The 21,141-nt window shown below is 55.0% G+C and overlaps 3 protein-coding genes across 4 annotated transcripts in view; 1 reads left to right on the plus strand and 2 right to left on the minus strand.

Moving 5' to 3' along the window:
* Positions 1-778: 778 nt before the first annotated feature.
* Positions 779-13,813, plus strand: Nudt18 (nudix hydrolase 18). 2 transcript variants are annotated; one of them, XM_042667240.1, is made up of 5 exons: positions 779-1,003; positions 1,903-2,116; positions 2,284-2,885; positions 4,302-4,305; positions 13,803-13,813. In XM_042667240.1, exons 1-3 carry the CDS (start codon positions 842-844, stop codon positions 2,877-2,879), a joined length of 972 nt encoding a protein of 323 aa, XP_042523174.1. In that variant the 5' UTR covers positions 779-841; the 3' UTR covers positions 2,880-2,885; positions 4,302-4,305; positions 13,803-13,813. The 2 variants fall into 2 exon arrangements, with proteins under 2 accessions (XP_042523174.1, XP_042523173.1); XM_042667239.1 differs by lacking the exons at positions 4,302-4,305; positions 13,803-13,813 and having other exon boundaries at positions 2,284-3,261.
* On the minus strand, positions 5,167-20,019 carry Fhip2b (FHF complex subunit HOOK interacting protein 2B). Its single transcript, XM_042667234.1, has 17 exons — positions 19,924-20,019; positions 15,104-15,182; positions 12,693-12,865; positions 11,531-11,635; positions 11,319-11,441; positions 10,349-10,576; positions 10,047-10,243; positions 9,689-9,797; positions 9,402-9,478; positions 8,863-9,052; positions 8,241-8,386; positions 8,019-8,147; positions 7,833-7,923; positions 7,559-7,702; positions 7,093-7,233; positions 6,823-6,923; positions 5,167-6,719 (listed from the first exon to the last, which is right to left on the minus strand). The coding sequence occupies exons 1-17, from the start codon at positions 19,966-19,968 to the stop codon at positions 6,581-6,583; spliced, it is 2,217 nt and encodes a 738-aa protein (XP_042523168.1). The 5' UTR covers positions 19,969-20,019; the 3' UTR covers positions 5,167-6,580.
* Dmtn (dematin actin binding protein) overlaps positions 18,874-21,141 on the minus strand; it is a 33,144-nt gene continuing 30,876 nt past the window's right edge. Inside the window, exon 16 of the transcript XR_006145354.1 lies at positions 18,874-18,889. The gene's annotated coding sequence lies outside the window, so the exon portion shown is untranslated. The remainder of the gene's footprint in view (positions 18,890-21,141) is intronic.

The raw sequence follows: 21,141 nt of genomic DNA on the forward strand, positions 1-21,141 counted from the left end.
CTCCCCTTGAGTTCACTTTTTAGGTCTATGTCCAGCTCTCCAAACAGATCAGAATCTCCAAGATAGAAGTCTATGGGAAAGGAGGTTCTAGTAACTCACGCCTGTAATTCCAGCCCTTCTGGAGGTTGAGATCTGAGGATCTAGGTTTGAAGCCAGCTGTGGCAGAAAGAGTTCCAGTTAACCAGCAAAAAGTCAGAAGTGGAGGTGCTCAAGTGGTAGAGCACCAACCTTGAGCGGAAAAGAGCCAAACAGGAGTGCCAGGCGCTGAGCTCAAACCCCAGGACTGGCCGCACAAAGAAGCCCGCGCTCTGGCTACGTGGTGACATTCAGGACAGTTTAATGCAGCAAGAAACTGACTTGGGAAGTGATCATCTCCGGTAATTCCCGACTTTATGGCACATGGTAGGTAAACAGTGTCCAAGGGACCGGCCTAGGCCGGTGTGACGTCACCGTGCAGTGACGCCACCGACGCTCTGCACCCCGCCATCTAAATGACGTCACCGTCAGAACCTGTGCGGGCAAGTGCGCCCTTGGGGGAATTAGTAAGAAAGCTGGCGGCCCGAGGCGTCCAGAGAGCTGGAGAACGGAAAAGACAGCAAAACTGGCAGGTCCCGGTGGCCGGTGCGCGGCGCCCCGCCTCTTACCGGGCTGGCTCCACCCCCCCCTGTGATTGACGCGCAGGCCTGGATGACGCGCAGCCTATCAGCAGCCGGGGCTCGCCGGGCACTTCCGCGTTAGCGCCGGCCGGAGGCCGCAGGGGCGGGGCGAGGGCGTGGCCTACGCCGTCCCGCATCCCCGCAGGGTCCGCAGGGTCTCCGCTCGCCGCCTCCAGGGGCGTCTGATGGCCTCGGAAAGCCCGGCGGGGGCTCTGGCGGCCGTGCTGGGGGGCCAGGGGCTACTCGTGCACAGGTATGACTCAGAGCCCGCCGGCCACCCGCCGGTGCCGGTGAGGCTGCGGAAGAACGTCTGCTACGTGGTGGTGGCCGTGTTCCTCAACGAGCAGGTGAGCCTCCACCCGCCGGCCTCCGCCCGCCGGCCTCCGCCCGCCAGGCCTGGGGCGCGCGCCGCCGCTCAGCCCCCGAGGGGACCGGCGAGCAAACAGCCAACGGCAGGCCGCACTCGCATCCCCAGTGTTGCAAAGCACTCTGACATTGGCGTCCGGAAAAACGGGAGGAGGCGGAGGGCGGCCGAGGCCTGAGAGGGCATCCGTCCCATCCGCTAGGCCTGAGCTCCCCAAGGGGAGGGCTGAGCTATGCCTCCCTAGTCCAGTTCGGTGCCCCAGCCTAGAAGTCGCTGCAATGGCTACCCAGGGCTTCTCAGACCTCGCTTGGTTCCCCAGATAGTAATGGGAAGCTTACGCTCCAGCTGGCCCCGGGCCCCTTCCCCGCCCCCCTCCCCCCCAGCACCTGTTGGTGCCCCTCACTGTAGGAGTCAGTGTGATAGCAACTCTAAGGACCAGGGTAATCGGGTGGTGTGGGCGGTGGGAGTGAGTTTCAAAGCTCTGACGCCAGAGTGGAGACCACCATAAGCAGTTTGTAAGCCCCACAGGGAGTGAAGCTACACCACCACCTACACAGAAGTGGGTCTGTGAACAGGTGGCACCCCCTCCGGTCTCTGCCCCTGTCAGTTCCTAGGGATCTCAGGTCATTTCCTACAACAGAAATCTCTCTGAACCCAAAGAGGGAGGTAGGCAGGAGCTAGTTGCAGCCTCTGGCCACCCAGGGACCCACTTCCTGGACATCCTGAAGGTGTCCATCAGGAAGGGAGTCTTGGGCCCTTGCTTTTGAAAACAGGGCCCCCAGGGCAAAGCAGGCTGCTTGTGGGACTGCTCTCCTGGAGCGCTCAGCCTGGCGGTGGTGGAGGCATGAAGACTTTCTCTCTGCTCTCCACCCCCCCCCTCAGGATGAGGTGCTATTGATCCAGGAAGCCAAGAGGGAGTGCCGGGGGTCCTGGTACCTCCCAGCAGGGAGGATGGAACCTGGGGAGACCATCGTGGAGGCAATGCGGCGGGAAGTGAAGGAGGAGGCTGGACTGCACTGTGACCCTGTGACTCTGCTGTCTGTGGAGGAGCGGGGTCCCTCCTGGATCCGCTTTGTGTTCCTCGCTCGCCCCACAGGTACAGCCCAACTGGTGGCATGCGAACAGGGGTCCATTGCCACGTTCCCCCTGGTTTGTCCTCTGGTGAGCGGAGTCCCCCCCTCTGCAGGCGGCCTCCGCACTAACCCGCCTAGATGCATATTTAGGCATTTCTCTTAACACACAAACACCTTCCACCTCCTTTAGGTGGAACTCTCAAGACTTCCAAGGAAGCAGATGCAGAGTCCCTGCAGGCTGGCTGGTACCCTCGGCTGTCCCTGCCCGCTCCACTGCGGGCCCGTGACGTCCTGTATGTGGTAGAGTTAGCCGCTCAGTACCTGCAGCAGGCCAGCCATCCCCTTGTTCTGCCCCAGGAGCTCCCGTGCAGTCTGGTCTGCCAGCGGCTCGTAGCCACCTTCACCAGTGTCCAGACAGTGTGGGTGTTGGTGGGTACATCGGGGGTACCTCACTTACCCATCACCGCCTGTGGCTTTACCCCCATGGAGCAGAGGGGAGGCATTAAGGTAGCCATCCTGCGCTTGCTACAGGAGTGTCTGACGTTGCACAATTTGGCAGTAGAGACCAAGGGCTTGCTGGGACTGCAGCATCTGGGCAGAGAGAATATAGACGGCATCTGCATGAATGTGCTGGTGACCGTGGCTTTTCGGAACCCAGGAATGGAAGATGAGCCGCCAAAGGTTCGGAGTGAGAACTACTTTTGGTGGAAGGTGATGGAGGAAGATCTACAGAAACAGCTCCTACAGAGACTCCAGGACTCCTCTGTTGTCCCAGTGAGCAGATAGGGTGATGTGGGCAGTGATTGCAGCAGCCCTGGTCTCCTTGCCGGGCAGGCGGGCAGGCAGGCAGGCGGCTACCCAAGTCAGGGATCTTAATGCACTGGATGCAGGGGTGCCACTCCAGGTTCCCAGGAGACAGACCCACACTGCATCCGATTGGACAGTGCCTTCTACCCAGCATATGGGCCAGAGCTCAAGGACTGAATTGCCCTGAGGACACATGATGTTTGTTTCTCCTCAAGGGAGAGGGGAGCTTTCTAAAATGCAGATGGATTTCCCTTATTTTCTGTATCTGTATTCTTCATAAAGGCTGCATGCTGAGCCTTTGGGGCATTTAGAACTTGGCGGAGGGTTTTCCTTACTGAGTAAACAGTGCTGTTTACAACCATTTCTTGCCTAAATGCCTATAGGGAGCAGGCTGTCTTGGAGAACTGCTGTCCCCTGGTCTTGCCCACAGCCACCCAGACACCGCTGGGGAACAGTGTCCCGGTGCCCCTATGTGTACAGATGCTCTTGCATGGCCACTGGGCTGTGGGTGCAAGTGACCCATGCTCTCCACGGTGATCTCGGCCCACCAGTGCTCGTGCCAGCTCTCCTGTCCTGCTGGGATGGGCCCCCTTAGGGGGGGGTCTTTCCCAGGAAAGACCTTGCTAGGGGCTGAGTGGTGGGGAACACTAAGTGTAGCCTTCTGCCCACATTTCCTTCCCCTTGAGCTTCCTAGGGCTTTCATCCTACTGGTTTCCTATCCTGCCTTCTGCCTTTGACAATTTTAATCCAAACCAGATGGCACCCTCCCGCCCCCCCCCCTTTTTTCCCCAGTTCCCTCAGCCCAGTGGAATCATGGCAGAATTATTTTTTGGGGGAAGGGTCAGTCATGGGGCTTCAACTCTGGGCCTGGGCGCTGTCCCTCAGCTTTTCAGCTCAAGGCTAGTACTCTACCACTTGAGCCACAGCACCAATTCTGGTTTTCTGGTAGTTAATTGGAGATAAGTCTCACGGACTTTCCTACCGGGACTGGCTTTGAACCATGATCCTCAGATCTCAGTCTCCTGAGTAGCTAGGATTATAGGCGTGAGCCACCAGCACCCGGCTAGGATTTTTTTTTTAAGTAAAAGAATTAGGGGGAAAAAAATGAAGTTGACGGCCAAACAAAAATATATGATGTGCTGATCACGGCCTCTAAGGTGACTGAGCATCCTCTGAGTGTCACTATAGACTGAGGAGCCAGGTAGGAGTTCTTGGCCCCTCTGAGGACATTCTTTCTTAGTGTCTGGGGAAACCTGTCACACACACACACCCCTCCCAATTCCCAGCCCACACCACTTAGATGATACTACCACTATTTAGCCTGTTGGGCCTTATTCTGGAGTTCATTCTGATAAATATTTTATATGATCAGAGGCACATAGGCCTTGTGCCTTTGTGTAGCCTGGTAGTTTTCAATACTGGGCACACATTAGAATCACCCAGAGAGCTACTGGACCACACAGTCCTGCCTGTGTCGGCCAAACTGCTGGAGGAGACGGGGCATTTTCCAAAGCTCCCTGGGTGAATTGTGTACGCAGGTGAAAGGAGGCCATTGGAGGGACCCTCTCCAACTTCTCAGCCTGCCTTACCCTGGTAGATCCTCAGAGTACCCTTTCCCCCTCCGCATACATTTTTTTCTTTACTGGTCATGGGGCTTGACTCAGGGCCTGGGCGCTGTCCCTGAGCTCTCTTGCTCAAAACTACTGCTCTATCACTTTGAGCCACAGCTCGACTTCCGGTTTTCTGGTGGTTAATTGGAGATAAGAGACTCCCAGACTTTCTTGCTTGGGGTGGCTTTGAACCACAATCCTCAGATCTCAGCCTCCTAAGTAGCTAGGATTACAGGCGTGAGCCACCACCACCTGGCCACACATTATTTCTTATGGTGCTTGGGATAAAGCCAAGGTCGTTGCCCATGCTGAACAAGTGCCTTACTGCAAAGTGCTCTCTCCTCTACATCTATGGACAAGGTTAGGTAGCAGGCCCACTGTTCTCTGCTGAAAGTTATGCAGCACGCAGACATTGCCACTTAGCCTTGCCCTTCAGGGTGGCTCTGTGACAGCTGGGCTGAGTCCTAGGTGAGCCAGGAATCTGGTTCCCAGGTTGGGGAGAAGAGTATTGGGTTTGTACTGCCAGAGCCCACTCCTCTTTCTAGGTCTGGACATTGAGTTTCTTGGGGTAGAAGATGAGTCAAAAGCAGCAGAGACATCTTAGTTTCTGAGTATCAGAGAAATCTCAGGCAGGGGTCAGGCAGAGCCACGGTGTCCACACAATCACACATTTATTGCTGTGCTGTCTGGGGACACCATACAAATGCCAAAGTGCTTTGATTACAGAGGCGAGGGTCTATGATGCCCAGATACCCCTGAATATTTTAAGAACGTTAAGAGTCCAGATTCAGTTTATCCTCCAGATCGGCTCCCATCACCTACCAGCACCCGGATGCGCGCACGCGCGCACACGTGTGTGCTTCACAGCAGCATGAAGTCCTCCCCCGCTGGGAGGAATGTGGGAGAGGTAGAGGTCATTGAGTTTCCTCCTCTTTCATGTCACCTCTTGGCAACCTGTGCCCAGCTTGTAGAAGCGGCATGGGCAGGAAAAGGAAGCGAAAGGGGCTCTGGCCTGCTCCTCCTTGCCCAGGAGCCCAGCCAGCAACTGCAGTCCCGCTGTGAGGTAATGCCTGGCGCCGCCCAAGTGTTCTTGCAGGTCGAGACAGATTCGGGCGGGGTGGGGTGGCAGCCCCAGCCGCGGAGGGCACACAGGGAGAACACCACCAGAACAAGCCTCCCGTGTCGTGGCTCCTCCCCACCAGACCTCAGGGGTCTAGAGTTAGGGGGTGTCCTGCCTCATCTGCACCCCAAGAGCTAATGCCCTCCTAGGAGGGCTCTCCATCGGGAACCCTGGGGTCTAGGCAGGATCTGGAGGGGAAAGTCCACCTCCTCTGGTCTCTGACCTCTCTGCCCAGGTGTTGTAGACCTGCTGAGACGGGTTCAGAAGGCGCCAGAGAGGAACCAGCTGGAGCTGGAGCCTGGCATCCAGCTCCCAGGCCCTCGCCCGCCCTGGCTGCAGCTGCGCCAAGGTTCTCATTAGCAGCTGCCCCCGCCTGGGCGCGGAACACGCTTTGGGCATTTGCCATGAGGCGGTTGGGAATCTTGCAAGTCTCCAGGAAGGCTGAGTAGGAAAGGGGGGCTTTGTCTGCAGCCTCTCCATGCTGCCACTTAAACCAAGAAGACGGGAGAGGAACCTGTCACACTTCAGCAGCTTCCCGGGTACCTAGTGTGACACAGACAACTCTGTGGCCCCTCTCTCTCTCGGGCTGGGGTTCTGGCCAGCCTTGGAGCCAACATCTCATTCTCTGTTGCCCCTGGATTGGTATAGGTCAGGGCCCCGCCCACACACAGTCAATACAGGGGGATGGTCATACAACACGCGAGGGTCGGGTCTGGGGCTCATTAGCCATCACCTGGCTGTTCCAAGACTTCAAGGGCACCTTGCCTCCTGGAAAGCCAGCTCTTTTGTCTCTTGACATGTCCCTGAAGCCCAGGCCTGGGTGGGAGTAGGCCAAGGTGGTCTGGAGTCAGGCACCAAAGCCCCCAATCCAGAGGCCAGCAGGGCCAGGCAGGAGGCCGCTCTGGGGCAGAGGTGCAGACAAGAGTCTCCCCGCCCGTGCTGCTCCGGGCTCAGACTTGCCCTTCCGGGGGTGGGGAGAGGTTCAGGTGAGGACCATGTGGGGGAAACTTGACAAACGCGATGGCAGCCAGCTCCTTGCAGAATTCCTCCAGCACAACCACGCCCTGGAGGAGGGTCTGGTGGTCCAGCCTGAGGGGGGGACACAGAAAAGCGGGGCTGGGCATCCGTGGGCCCATGGCCACAGGACTTGACTCAAGTGGCCAGACACCTTCCCGTCCCCTCAATTACTTACTGTTCCCCAGGCACCTGGCCCATGAGCTGCTTTCGTACCAGGAGCAGTTTGCCCGGGAACTGGGGTACCCTGTGAATTCTCTGCATCAAGTCCCCAATCACCTACAGCAGGAATCAGAGAGGACTGAGATGAAGACCAGCTCGGGACTTTCCTGGCTCTGTCATGCCTTGGGAGGTGGGGGGCGGGAGACCTGTGCTTTCCCTGGCACTGGCAAGTGTGCCCCACCCCCCAGCCTTGACCCCTCCCCTCCTTGGCCCACCAGATCCTCACCCTGACCAGCACAGAGAACAAGCTCCTGCAGCCAGGGGCCAGGTTGATGTAGGGATCCAGAAGGTACTCGTGGATATGGGGGTGGGGGAAGAGGGCGAGCCGGGACAGGACGGAGGTCACTTGCAGGTTCAGGCTGTATGGCTGTAGGGAACAAGATGGACCATGGTGAGGGGTGGTTGGCAGGGGTGGTGAGCATTTCTGCACTCCCCCAGCCAGGCGCCTGGCTGGTGTGAATGTGTGCGGGGGTGGGAGATTCACGTGATGTGTGTATGTGTCATGGATTCCCTGGGGCTGAGGGCCAGAGCGTGTTAGGGCGTGTGGAGCAGAGGCGAGATGGGGCTTCCTGCCCGGGGAAAGGTGAAGGGTGGGGGCTAGGGGAGAAGGCTGGGGTGCTGGGAAGCCCATGAGGGGTGACTCTGGAAAGACCCAACCTGGAATCTTCCTAGGGCCCAGTCCTGCAGGCTACCTGATCCAAAATCCGGGACATGCGGTCAAACAGCACTTGGAGGAAGTGACCCTCAAAGAAAGGCCGTTCCGGCTCATGGGGGTCCAAGGGTGCAGGGCCCAGGGGCCAGCCCCAAGGGGCAACGCGGGAGCTACATTCCTGGAACTGAAGCAGAGTTGGGGGAAGGCAGGGTGACTCTCCGGGACATGGGTTCAGGGCCACGTAGGCAGACTGAAGGGTTTTCACTCCCAGAGCTTGCAAGAACAAGGAGAGGAACATAGGAGTCGCCACTTACCAGTCCATAGGCATCATGGACGTACGTGTCATACCCAGTCTCTTCTAGGAAGGCTGAGGTCTTGGCTTCCTCGGGGACCAGGCAGAGGAAGCTGAGAGACAGGAGCCTCAGTGTAGAGTTGCTTCCTAGGCTCCACCCACTCCCCCTGGACCCCAAAGATAACACACACATGCCTGACCTCCTCACCTGTTGACAATCTCTGTAACGGCTGTTTTACCATCAGAGCTGGTGGTGGGAGCTGGGCGAGGCTTTGCGGAGGGCTGAAGGCCAGAATCGAGGAAGCCATCTGTGAAGTAGGGGTCTTCCTCCAGGTCCCTGTAGCCCGGGGACCAGCATGCATGAATGAATGGACGGATGTGCACAGGTGTGGGCCCAGGGCAGCCCCAGGCTCCTCTCAGTTATACTTACAAGGTGTCCTCATAGCTCTCAGGCTCGGGTGAGCTCCGAGCCACATACAGGCGGCCCTCGAGGTTGCACAGGACCAAAGCACGGACAATCTGCTCGTGGGGCTTCTGGAGTAGCTCTTCAAAGAGCCGCAGCGTAGCGATGCTGATCTGGGGCGAGAGGGGTCAGCAGGATCTGGGCTAGCAGTTCCCTCCCAGCTCCCGGGTGCCTAGGAACTACGGATCCTGTGAGTCTGAGAGTCAGCTCTCTTGGCCAGGGACTTTCAAAGGGTGGGGAAGTGGGGGGAAGGAGGCAGGTAGCAGGAAGTCTGGATAGTCCTACTGGCTTCTCTGTGATTCCATTTCCGCATTAAAAACAAAACAAAACTGGACTGCTTCCTCTAGGTCTCTGAACGCTGCAGTCTCTAAGTCAAATAAGTGAGAAAGCAGTTTGCAAAATACACAGGGCCACAAAGCGCATGCGATCATAGAGCATTACTATGACCAGAACAGTCTGGCCACTTGCTTTGAGAGGCCCAAGGTCTCAGAGGTGGAAACACCTGGGCAAGCTAGCAAAAGTGTGAAGAAGTGCTCAGGAAATGTCTGGGGGAGGTAGGCAAGCAGAGATGAGGGTCCTCCTGCCTCACCTCATCAGAGAGATGGTCACAGTGTGCAATGAGGTGGGCACACAGGGTACGAGGGCTATCTTCCGTATCTGCAGGCTGAGAGTCGGTGCCTAGGAGGAAGACCACCGCCTCCTGAAGCAGCCCAGGGGAGCAGAGCTGGCGCAGCATGGCCGTGAGCAGGGCAGTGGAGGTCAGGATGCTCTGCTCAGATCTGTGGAGAGAGAAGGCACTTTAGCCAGGCTAGCAATGTGCCAAGCCAAGGAGAGAGTGAAGAGGAACACAGAGCAAACCGATGTAGGGGTGCGGAACCCTTCACGCCTGTCCATTCATCTTTGGTGCCTCCCACTCCTACTGAGAACATCATTTAGCCCAAGTGGCTCGGAGCCACATCGTGCACATGGGGGAAAGGCCTGGCTAACACCGGCCAGTGGAGTCCACAGATGTAACTCTGATCAAGCTGCTCCCCAGCCTTTGGGCTGGAAAGGGACTTGAGGCAGTGGTGGAATGGGTGAGCCTGGTGCAGACCAAGGTTATGGACAGGGAACTAGACAGACACTTACACGTGCAGGAGCTGGGGCTGCAGAATCCCCACAAACAGCTTCTCAACCACGGCTTTGGCTAAAGCAGCTGCAACCACCTGGAAGCCAGAGCCAGACTGCAGTGAGTTTACACCTCTCACAATCAACCTAAAGACCCACTACGTTTTCACACAGCACCAAACACGCCAGAGGGGCCTGGTGAGTCCTGGTAACTCCCAGGTTACCATGCATCTGCTGCAGTAGTCTTCAAGACAAGACAGCAAGGCAGAGCCCCAGGAGAGCCCTGGCCCAATCCCGCCCTTGCTTACCGACTGTGCCTCTGTGATAAGGTGGTCGCAGTAATCAAACCAGCCCAAGACGGCAGCCAGAGCCTCCCTGCCAGGGAAGGAAGCCTCATCCGACGGTGCACTGGGCAGCCTGCAGGAGAAGAAGCAGGCTGTCAGAAGCTTCAAGGCCCTCCTCAAGGATATCTTACTTCTGGAACCTTTGGTGACAGGGGTCAGTTAGTTGGGCTTTGTAGTCAGAAACAAAAATAATGCTTTCAGGGGGCAAAGGGGGCCCTTGGGGACTGGCTGGAACTCAGGAAGAAGGTGGCTAATAGGAGCCCCCATCCCAGACAGCAACCAGCCCTGGATGTGGTCCGGCCTTCTCAGGCCAACGACCCACCTCCAGCTGATGCCTTCTAAAGTGGCGATGTCTGCGGGGTCCAGGAAGGCAGGCAGGGACCGGTACAGCTGGCACAGGTGCTCCGCGATTGCGATGCAACAGGGGGTGCTCTGGGCCAGGTAGGCGGCAGCCGCTGGGGAAGCCACGCTCAGGAGAAGCAGCAGGTTCTCCTGGGCCTTCAGGGCCACGCGACTCTTCTAAGGGATGGGAAGACAACTTGAGGGACTGGCATCGAGCCCCCCCATACCACCTCCAGTTTCCCCCGCCCTTGCCATGCCGCCCTTGCCCTCTCTGCAGCACACCTTGCTCTTACACAGCCCAAGGAGGGAGGTGATTAGGTTGCTGTCCCCAGGGCCACCATCTGGCCCTTCCATCTCAGCAGGCAGGTGGCTGTTCAAGGACCGGGCTCCATGGGGCACCGCATCCATTTGGGGACGTCCGTCAGGAAAACTGTTGTGGGAATAGTCCTTGTCCCTGTGGCTGCTTGGGTCCGGAGGCCCAGCTTTCTTCTTGCTTATGATCTTCTTACCCTGAAAAGACGGTAAAAGGAGGCCAGGTTGCAGCAAACATCATTCCATTGCTTGGGGTCTTTCCTTAAAAGTGCAGGGTGACATTAAGATGGCTAGGTGCTGGTGGCTCACATCTGTAACCCTAGCTATTTGGGAGGCTGAGATCTAAGGTTTGTGGCTCAAGGCCACAGACAGTACAGGAAAGTCTGTGGGACTCTTATCTCCAGAAGTGGAGTTGTGGCTCAAATAGTAAAGTGCCAGCCTTGAGTAAAAAAAAGCCAACCAAGAGTGTGAGGCCCAGCCAGGCCCCAGTGGCTCACGCCTGTAATCCTAGCTACTCAGGAGGCTGAGATCTGAGGATCTTGGTTCAAAACCAGCCTGGGCAGGAAAGTCTGTGAGACTATCTCCAATTAACCATCAGAAAACCAGAAGTAGCGCTGTAATGCAAGTGGTAGAGTGCTAGCCTTGAGCTGAAGAGCTGAGAGACAGCGCCCAGGCCCAAAGTTCAAGCCCCACGACTGACAAAAAAAAAAAAAGAGTGTGAGGCCCTGAGTTCAAGCCCCAGTACCAGTACATAAACTAAAAAGGATGGTAACAGTGTTATGTGTGTTTACGACAACTAAAAAGACAAATGCAAGGTGAACAACAGACAGGGCCTGGGCCTAGAGTGCCTCCTGGGAACCCATCTTCCTCTGCCGCAGGGACTCAGGAGCTCCCCCTGGGTGTGGGTCCTCCCGCTCCTGTGCTCTGCAGATGCGCTTACTTCTAGGATGTAAGTGAGCAGCTCTGGGTCTTGCTGGATCTTGGAGCAGAGGACACTGGTGAACTGGACCTCCTCCTTTTCTGTGAGGGACCCGGGGACTGTCCCACCAAGCCGGAGAAGTTTCTGTTAGGGAAGCAGGACAGATACAGGGGAACAGGATGGAGGGAAGGGGGATCCTGTGCCCAGACACCCCTTGGGCTCCTGAGCCTCACCTGCACAGGCCTGTGGACGCTGAGGTAATGCAGCAGGGGGTGCTGCACCTGGGCCAGGACCTTGCTGAAGAACTGGAACACCTGCTGCCGCATGCCTGGGGGGTACTGGGTCGGGAAGGGAGCACCCGTCAGAGGCCAGGTCACTATCATCTCCCAGAACTCTTCCCCAGAGAGCTACAGGGCTCAGAACTTCCTCAGTCACAGCTCAGAGGCCTCCTTTGCTTGCCACCATGTTTGAAATGGGCCTTCCTTGGGTCCGGCCCCCACTCCTGATGATAACTGGCTCTCCTTATCTGCAGATTCTGCTTCCGTGTATTCAACCAACCTCAGATAAAAGTATTTGAACCAAGCTGGGCACGTGGTGGGTCACGTCTGTAATCCTAGCTACTCAGAAGGCTAAGATCTGAGGATCAAGGTTCAAAACCAGGCCAGACAGGAAAGTCTGTGAGACTCTTATCTCCAATAAACTACCAAAACTACCAAAAAAGAAGTGGAGCTGTAGCTCAAGTTGTAGAGTATGAGCCTTGAGCAACAAGAATTTCAGAGACAGTACCTAGGCCCTAAGTTCAAGCCCTAGGACCAGAAGAAAAGGAAAGTATTTTTGAACCAAAAATGTCAAATCTGCACTGAATATGTACAGACTTTTCTTATTGTTATTTCCTAAGTAATGCAGTGTGACAACTATTTTCATAGCAATTACACAGTACTAGGCATTGTAAGTCATCTAGACATTATTTAAAGGTATAGGAGGAGGAAGGGCTGGGAGGTAGCTTGGTGATAAGAGTATTCGCCTCACATATGCAAAGCCCTGGGTTCCATCCTTAGCACCACACATACACACACAATGCTGAGGACATCCCTCAGTGTCCATGGGGCTGGGTTCCAGGACTCTATTGATTTTGCTATCTGAGAAATGGGGTAATGGGGTGCTGGAACCAATCCCCCATGAATTATCCTGTCTACAATGATCCTGCCCCTTAATGTCTGGATCTAGAACACAGCCCAGCATGCCGTACACGTCCTAGGTGTTCAATCCATCTCTGCTAAGAGAGAAGAGCCACAGTACCCACCCCCCGGCCTGGCTTCGCACTCTCAAGTCAGAACACTGGATGGTAGAAAACTTGGCCTAGGAGGCTGGCTGGGGTCTTCAGGGCGTGCGTACCTCAGCCTTGCCCAGGGTGCACAGGGTCTCTAGGATCTTGTGCTGCAGCAGGTATTCCAAACAGGGCCCCGCCTCGCCTGCGGCCGCCTGCTGCCTCTCTTCATACACCAGGATGTCCAGCATCTGCTTCAACCGCCAGGGAATATCTGTCTTCTTGGCTGGGGTGTTCTCATCTAGATGAGTTTCACGATACAAGAATGGGTAGTGAAAGAGTTAAAAACATTACCTTTTTAGCTGGGCACCAGTGGCTCACACCTGTAATCCTAGCTACTCAGGAGGCTGAGATCTGAGGATCACAGTTCAAAGCCAGTCTGGGCAGGAAAGTCCATAAGACTCCAGTAAACCACTAGAAAACCAGAAGTGGCACTGTGGCTCAAGCCTTGAGCTGAAGAGCTAAGGGACAATGCCCAAGCCCAGGGTTCAAGCCCCATGTCCGACAAAAACAAAACAAAAAAAACCCACCTTTTTGTTGGGTGCCAGTGGCTCAGACCTGTAATTCTAGCTACTCAGGAGGCTGAGATCTGCAGATCACGGTTCAAAGCCAATCCAGGCAGAAAAGTTCCTGTGAGACTCTTGTCTCCAATTAACCACTCAAAAACCTGAAGTAGTGCCGTGGCTCAAGTGACAGAGCACCAGCCTTGATCACAAAAACTCAGGGATGGCACCCAGGCCCGATATGGACAAAAACAAACAAACCAAAAAACCCACCCACAACAAGCAAACAGCACCTTCCTCCTGCCAAGTCCAGAAGGGAGAAATCATGCCTGGCAGTTGCGGGGAGGGGCTGAGGGCCCCCAAGAAGTGAAAGTTTACAATTGATCCTAATGCGTTTGAAAATACAGAAGTCCCTGTGGACAAGGCTCAGGACGTGGCCCTCTGCTTGTCCCAGGACGGTATCAGAAGGCACCAGCATCATTTTCTTCCACACTGGGGACAGGGATACATGGTGAGCACAAAGAATGGAAAGTCTTGAGAGCTGCCTGTCAGACGTAGGCCCAGGCTGGCAACTACGGGCAAAAGATCTGTCAATAGGAATTAGCGGCTGTATTCTAGCCCCTTCCTGAGTGACACTTCTAGGGCCTATGTATACCCTCTTTCTATTCATAGAAGGCAGTGCAGTGTTATTCACAAAGCAGAGGGCAGACTGCACACCAGCCATTCCTATTCCAGCACTATGAGGAGGAGGAGGAGCTGCTGGTGGGGTGTAAGGAAGCAGTCTCACAGGGTGTAGTGCTAGAAAAAGCTCCACCAAGCTTGGGCCTGGCCTTGGAGCACCCCCTAGCTTTTCTTTAAGGCATAGGCTCTTGAGCAAGGCAGCTTGCCTCATCCTCTCCCAATGCCTCTAGTCTAGCAACCATTCTGGAAGCTAAAGGGCCAAAGCCCCACCTTAGGCAGAGCCTTAGTGCTGGCCCTTGTCCTACTCTCTTGTGGACTGGAGCTCTTCGGTAACAGATCTTTAGCCTAAAGGGGTGGCTCCCAACTGTGGAGCAATTTTATGCACTAGGGAACATTTAGCAAAGTCTGGAGACATTGGTTGTCGCTGGGGGAGGTGATACTAGTATCTCGTAGGTAGAGGCCACATTTGCTGTCCCTCAATGAGGATGCACGGGATATTCCTCCCTAGCGAGTGACGTTGTTCAAATGTCTACTGTGCCAAATCTGAGAAATTTCAAGTGACAGACCCCTTGAAGGGTTCTTTATCATGTCCAAAGACAACCACTTTGTCGGGGGGCTAACACTTTCAAAAGGAGGCCTTTAAGAAAGGGATAGGCTGGAATCAAACCCATACTCAACTGGTAGAGATGGAAAGCTAGGGATGCAGAATTTCCATTCCTAGCAACCAGTTTATATCCACCAATAAGGGTGAATTGACTACAGAGTATCCAATGAGAGCCTGTTCCTTAGTAAGTGGTTATAGTGGGCCAGACAGATGACTCAAGGCTTTGGCACTCAGAGATGTCAGCCTAGAAAGAAGGAACCAGACATGCTCTATACCTTGGTTTTCATTCTCCTATGACCTCAGCTTTCTTTAAGGCAAATGTCCTTCAGTTGGCTTAAGGAAGGGGGAAATTTGTTCCTCTTGGGGCCTGAAGGCCTGGGGGCGGGAGGGTGGGGGAGAAGCTGAGGGCAAGCGGAGCCACTTCTGCCTTACAGCAAGATCCTCAAACTCCTCGTCTCCCCACATCCTTCCTCTCCTGGAAAGGTCAGGGTGGGGCCATCAACTAATCCATGAGGACTAAAGTGACCAGAGTTCTCCACCTTCCTTCCATCCATCTGTCCCCATCTTCATTGGTCAGCCCCAACTCTAGGCAGTGGATACCTGGTGACCCTCTGCCCAGACTTTCCTCCCAGCTCCCTCCTGGGGTTCTGGTCTCTCTCCTGGGGTTCAGACTGGGCGGAGCAGGCCCTACCTGTGCTCTCGATGTAATAGTGTGTGATACCCTTCCAGTGTTCCACGAAGGCCTGCAGCAGGTCGATGCTGGGTTCCCGCTGCAGAGAGAGCAGAGACACCGCCTCAGTGAGGCCTCGAGCGAGCCCCGCTGCTGCACCGGCAGCCTGGGTGCTCTCTTGAGCTTGCTCTGCGTCACGTCAGGTGGGCACTAGGCCTCGGAGGATGAGCTCCACTCCTAGTTTTTCACAGGGAATATTGACAAGTCATCACTCCAGAACACAAAAGCCCAGTCCTCACATCTTTTTTTTGTTTGGTCTGGGCCTGGGCACCGTCCCTGAGCTCTTTAGCTGAAGGCCAGCGCTCTACCACTTGAGCCACAGCGCCACTTCTGGGTTTTGGGTGGTTTATTGGAGATAAGAGTCTCAGGGACTTTCCTGCCTGAGCTGGCTTTGAACCGCGATCCTCAGATCTCAGCCTCCTGAGTAGCTAGGATTACAGGCCACCAGAGCCTGGCCTAGCCCTCACATCTTACCCAAAGTCTCTTGGCACACTCCCCTCCTTATTCCTTAGCTCCTGACCCAGAGGAGCTAAGCACAACTGGAGGGAAAACAGACACCACACATTCCCATGTGACCCCATCAGGCTGCAGCTGCAGGAGACAGGAATGCACAGGACACTCCCCACAGGAAAACTGCTGAAATGATAGAGATGGAAAATATGGCAAAGACACAGCTTTCTGGTTTCTCTCAATTTCAGTTGCTCTACAAAAATCAGTCATCAAGGCCAAGGCAGGCTCTCTTCAGCCAAGAAGTAACACTAGCAAACTATAAAAGAAATGCCTTACTTATAACGTGCTTTATTCTTGTGTCGCAGGCTTCTAGCTTTACCTCTAACACCTTTCCTTAGCTGGCAATGCCCTGTCCTCCAGCCCCCTACTTTCTCTTCTGTTGCCCTTGGGAGTTCTAATGCTGGACATCCCTCCCCCCAAAATTTTCCACAAACACTCCATCTCCATACTCTGGCTGGAAGTGGCCTTGAACTGATAACCACCATTTTCTCTGAAAACTTTCCCAAACAAGGTCAATCTCTTTCCTGACAGAGTAAATGTTTGCAGAAGAAAAAGAATACACCATACACGGTTCCTATCCCAGAGGTATTCATTTCCACCTGTAGGTCTTTTCTCAGGACACTTATGGGGGGCCCATGGACCTCTACATTTGTCTAGTTCCTGAGAACTCCTAGTGGGCTCCAGCCAAGGACCATCTGCTCCATGGAACCTCCCAGCCTGCACGTTTCTCTCTCCAGCAATGTGCTTTCTAGTGCAACACAGCTGGCCGTCTGTTCAAATTATTCATTCCAGAAATACCTTGTGAACCCCTACTAGGTGCAGGATGCCTTGCTAGATACTGCAAGCAAATCTAAGGAAGAGTAAGCCTCAGTCCTCAGAAAACGTGCCAAGCCAAGAATGTGAAATGACACTGAATCATTTACAAAGCAGTGTGCATTCCCAGGAGAGGCAGAAGGGATCTCTCAGAAAAAAAGAGAGATCATTTCTAACAGACTACAACCAAGAAAGCTTTACTGAGGTCCCACCTGAACTCAAAGCTGAACTGGGTCACATTTCAACAGTGTAGGAGGTCATTCATTCCCTGGAGAAGAACCTGGGCAAAGGGCATCTGAGGAAAAGCCAGCAATGCCCTTGTGGGTCTCCAAGGCCAAGCCACAAAGCCCAGATATTCTCTACAAGAAGCAGGTCAATGCCACCTTCTGAGCAGTGTTGGGGAAAGATCCATCTGGTAATGTCATGACAAAGAGGAGATAAAGGGAGGGAGAATGTTTAGAAGGCCATGGTAACAGGGAGTATGGGACAGCACTGCATCAGAGAGAGGAGAGGGAGGCATTCCCACGTTGGTTGCTGGCAATCTTGACTTCTTTCAAAGATAGTTGTAGGTGCAGTGACCCTTCTTCAATGGCTGCATCCATGGTTCTTCCCGATAGTCCTGCCTTGTGACATTCGGTACGGCCTCCTTACTGCTGGGCTTCTCCAGGAGGAAGACCTCCTTGAGGATCACAGTTCTGCTTCCTACCTGTTGCTAAATAGGACTGTGCACAGCTTTTTGCCAAGTATCTCAGCAAACTGTGGATACACTGTGCCCATATTGCCTTATCTGAGGAAGACTGAGGACCCTTCACTAGCACCAGTGCTGTTTCTGGGATGAAGGTCTCATGTAGTCTCAGATTTCAGTTACAGCATCCGAAGACCTTCAGCTGGGCTGCCATCAAAGGGAGTGTTCAAATAAGGCTGGGAGGCCCAAGAGAAAGGTCAGCCAGTGCCTCCCAGAGAGGGCCGAAATCTCTACCTGAATCTACAACCAGCTACTTTAACGCCAGACCAAAGAAACGGTACCAAATGATTTCTTTTTAAAGACAATTATTATTTTTTAAATAGCCATAAAAGCAAAATGGTACTCACTAGACACTCCATTGAAAATGAACTATAGAACTTGTAGGTGGGGACAATATAGAAAACTGGGAGTGAAGGAAGGAGTGACACTGTCCCAAAAGAAATGTACTGCTTCACCCGACTTGTGACACTGTAACCCCTCTGTACATCGCTCTTATAATAACGAGAGAGAGAGAGAGAAAGAGAGAGAGAGAGAGCCAGGCACTGCTGGTGGCTTACACCTGTAATTCTAGCTACTCAGGAGGCTGAGACCTGACGATGGAGGTGTGAAGCCAGCCCCGGCATGAAAGTCCATGAGACTCATCACCAATTACCCACCAAAAACTAGAAGTGAAGATGTGGCTCAAGGTGGTAAAGCACTAGCCTTGAAAAAAAAAAATCAGGGACAGTGCCTAAGCCCTGAGTTCAAGCCCCATAACCAACAACAGGATAAAAAAAAAGAAATAGGCTGGGCGCTGGGGCTCACGCCTGTAATCCTAGCTACTCAGGAGGCTGAGATCTGAGGATCGCGGTTCAAAGCCAGCCCGGGCAGGAGAGACCGTGAGACTCCTATCTCCAATAAACTACCAGAAAACCGGAAGTGGCGCTGTAGCTCAAGTGGTAAAGCGCTCGCCTTGAGCTGAAGAGCTGAGGGACAGCGTCCAGGCCCAGAGTTCAAGCCCCACGACCGACAAAAAAAAGAAATAGCCATAAAGATTTCTACTCTGTCTGGACAGAGAAGGCAAACTGCAGCTGCAGCTTCTTCTTCCTCTCTCTCTCTCTCTCTCTCTCTCTCTCTCTCTCTCTCTCTAGTGTACACACACGTGCACTAGTGCTGGGGTTTAAACTGAGGACTTTTTAGACTTTTTCTCTCAAGGCTGGTGCTCTACCATGTGAGCCACACCTCTACTTCTGGCTTTTTGCTTATTAGTTGGAGATAAGGATTTGCCTGCCCAAGCTGGCTTTGAACCTAGATCCTCAAATCTGTCTTCTTAGTAGATTATAAGTATGAGCCCCCTGCACCAAGTAAAAGGATCCCTCTTCTTGAGTCACATCCAACTGGTGCGAGTGGAAAGATCTGGAGAAAGATCTAGACCCCAGACACGGGAGGGGAGCTGAAAAGGGGGATTCCAGTCCGGAAGAAGTCACACACAGCCAGTCAAACTTCTAGAACATCTTCTATACTCTGCCATGGAGAGTGGAAAACCTTGACTTAAAAGCATCTGCACTCCCAACATCTCCTCAGGCCATGGATGCCTGAGCTTCCCGCATTGGAAGCATAAGAAATTAGTCCCCAGGCTTAGGGCATCACACAGGTCCTGTCCATCTCTCTACCCTCCAAGTAAGTGTAGTGGTCCCCAGAGGTATGAATACATTAGATGATCAAAACACATTCTACATGTTTTGATGGGGGTAAGGAGGAAGGAAGGAAAGCTGATTTGAGAACCTCACCTCCATGGGATGCCTAAGCCTCTCCACTCCTTTCCCAGCTCAGGGCTGGTCAAGCAGAGTATTTCTTTCTTCACAAGTTTGCCTAAGGCAGAGGCTGATATCATTAAGAGCCTTGATTGAGGGGGGGTGGGGTGGGGGGAGAGGTGTTGAAGAGGAAAGGAGTGAAACCAAGGTCCTTTCTCCAGAGACAACTGATAAGCTAAACTCATCAATTAGAGGGTGGATTTAAAACTCAGACAAAATAATTAACCTTACTGCCAGCTTCTTCCAGAGAAGGGTCTGTCCCCAGTCTAGACTGCACTGTGATCATGCCGAATGGGGCGAACCACAGTGGGCTGCTGGGCCTGCCCGCATGGCCTCCCCGACCCCTACCACGGCCAAAACACACACTGACCACGTGAAAGTCAATCGTGTCCCGCACACCGGGTGGGGCGGGCTGGCCTCTCCCGAACTCAAGGTCAGTTTGGTTTGTGCGGAGGGAGATGCTTTCCGGACCCCGCGGGGCGGGGCCTGGTGGAGTCGCCCCGGAGCTCGGCGGAGAGGAGTGACGCGAGCGGGGCACCAGGGAGGAGGGCGGGCCGGAGCGCCCGCGGGGGCCCGCGGGGGACCGGCTGCGACGGCTGCGGACGGGGATCGCTCAGGGGGAGAGGGTCAGGGAGCCCGCGGAGGCTCCGGGGCGCAGGAAACATAAACAGGAAGCGGTGTGGAAGCGGAAGCGGGAGCGGGAGCGAGGAAGTGGGGCGGTCCGGGGAGGATCCGGGGTGAGGCGCGCCCCGGGGACCAGCGATCCCAGCGGGGCGCGCGGGGCGGGAGGAGCGCGACCTGGCGACCGGAGGCCCGGAAGCGGCGCCCGGGCCCGGGAAGGGTCCCCGCCCGAGGGGTGTGCGCCCGCCCGCCCCCGGCCCCCGCGCCCGCCCTTCCGGCCCGGCCAGCCCCGGGCTCACCGCCCCCACGGCCTCCTGCAGCAGCGCCCCGAGCCGGCTCAGCATGATGGCGGCCCGGCTCGGATCCTGGCCCGACTCCGGGCGGCGGCGGCGGCGGCGGCGGCGACGCAGGGCCGGCGGAGGAGGCGACCCGGTGGGGGCGGGACCCTGGGGCGGGGCCTTGGAAGGGGGCGGGGCTTGTGGGCGGGGCCGGAGCCGGAGCCCCGCCCCCGGCCGGTGGGCGAGGGTCGCTGGGCCCACGCACCCCCAGACCGCACGGACACTCGTCCCCGAGACGCCTGCGGGAGCCGCGGAGCGCGGGGTGCTGTGGGGGAGCGGGCGGACACCCCGATCCGGTCTTCAGTGAGGACTTGGAATTTCTTTTGAATTAAAGGTGTGGATTCTTAAGTCTCTGCTCCCCCGGGCCACGGAGGGCTTGCAAGGGGCTCCTAACTGAGGCCCAGGGTCAAGGGCACCCTCCCCCGCCGCCTGCCGCACCTGCTGGGGAAAGAAAGGATGCCAGCAGTTCCCTCCCTGGTCATGGATCCCATTGTGTCATGCTGAAATATAAAACACTAGAAAGACTGAGCATATAAGCGTATTTGTAAAATTAATTTCACTTGTTGCTTCGTTTTTCTAAGTGATAACTAGAAAACAATCAGCAATGTGTTCGGCTCCATTGTGTTTCGGTTCCCCAGCCTGCTCTAAGGGTCCCTCGTACCTTTCTAGCCTATTTAACAACGACGACAAAACCCAAACAGAACTCTGGTCTCTGTGCAAGGAGCAACTCGGAAGCCCTAGGAAAGGAGCCTGTGTGTGTGTGTGTGTAAGCACAGTAGAGAAAAAGCCTTTGAAAGGTAGGCAGGAGACCTGAGTTCCAATCCAGCCTCACACTCTTCAGGTCCTCAGGTCTACTTCCTGCTTTTCTCCCCTCCCTGTGTTTCAGGTAACTCCAGGGAATCATGAGTGTGCACTAGGAGTTCATGACCTTTAACTTGACTTTTTAAATGTTAATAAGGGGCCTGGTCTAGAGAGTTGTGGTTAGGGTCCCAGGCCCGCCTAAGGGAAATGAGACACAATGCATTAGTATTAATTGACTGGAACGGAGATGTGGCTCAAGTGGTTGAGAAAGTGCTGCCTAACAAGCACAAAACCCTATGTTCAAACCCCAGTACTGCCAAAAATAATAATAAAATAGCGTGCGCGCACACACACACACACACACACACAAGCGCGCGC

Source organism: Dipodomys spectabilis, unplaced genomic scaffold (assembly GCF_019054845.1).
Source record: "Dipodomys spectabilis isolate Male_0828 unplaced genomic scaffold, ASM1905484v1 ptg000380l, whole genome shotgun sequence".
Lineage (NCBI taxonomy): Eukaryota > Metazoa > Chordata > Mammalia > Rodentia > Heteromyidae > Dipodomys > Dipodomys spectabilis.

Excerpts from the sequence above, each read along its gene's own strand:
- Nudt18 (XM_042667240.1), top strand. The coding sequence starts at position 842 with ATGGCCTCGGAAAGCCCGGCGGGGGCTCTGGCGGCCGTGCTGGGGGGC. Across the intron at positions 1,004-1,902 it reads CCGTGTTCCTCAACGAGCAG|GATGAGGTGCTATTGATCCA; the intron begins GTGAGCCTCCAC and ends CCCCCCCCTCAG. Across the intron at positions 2,117-2,283 it reads GTTCCTCGCTCGCCCCACAG|GTGGAACTCTCAAGACTTCC; the intron begins GTACAGCCCAAC and ends CACCTCCTTTAG.
- Fhip2b (XM_042667234.1), bottom strand. The coding sequence starts at position 19,968 with ATGCTGAGCCGGCTCGGGGCGCTGCTGCAGGAGGCCGTGGGGGCG. Across the intron at positions 7,234-7,558 it reads TGTCCCGGATTTTGGATCAG|CCATACAGCCTGAACCTGCA; the intron begins GTAGCCTGCAGG and ends TGTTCCCTACAG. Across the intron at positions 6,924-7,092 it reads TGTTCTCTGTGCTGGTCAGG|GTGATTGGGGACTTGATGCA; the intron begins GTGAGGATCTGG and ends TTCCTGCTGTAG.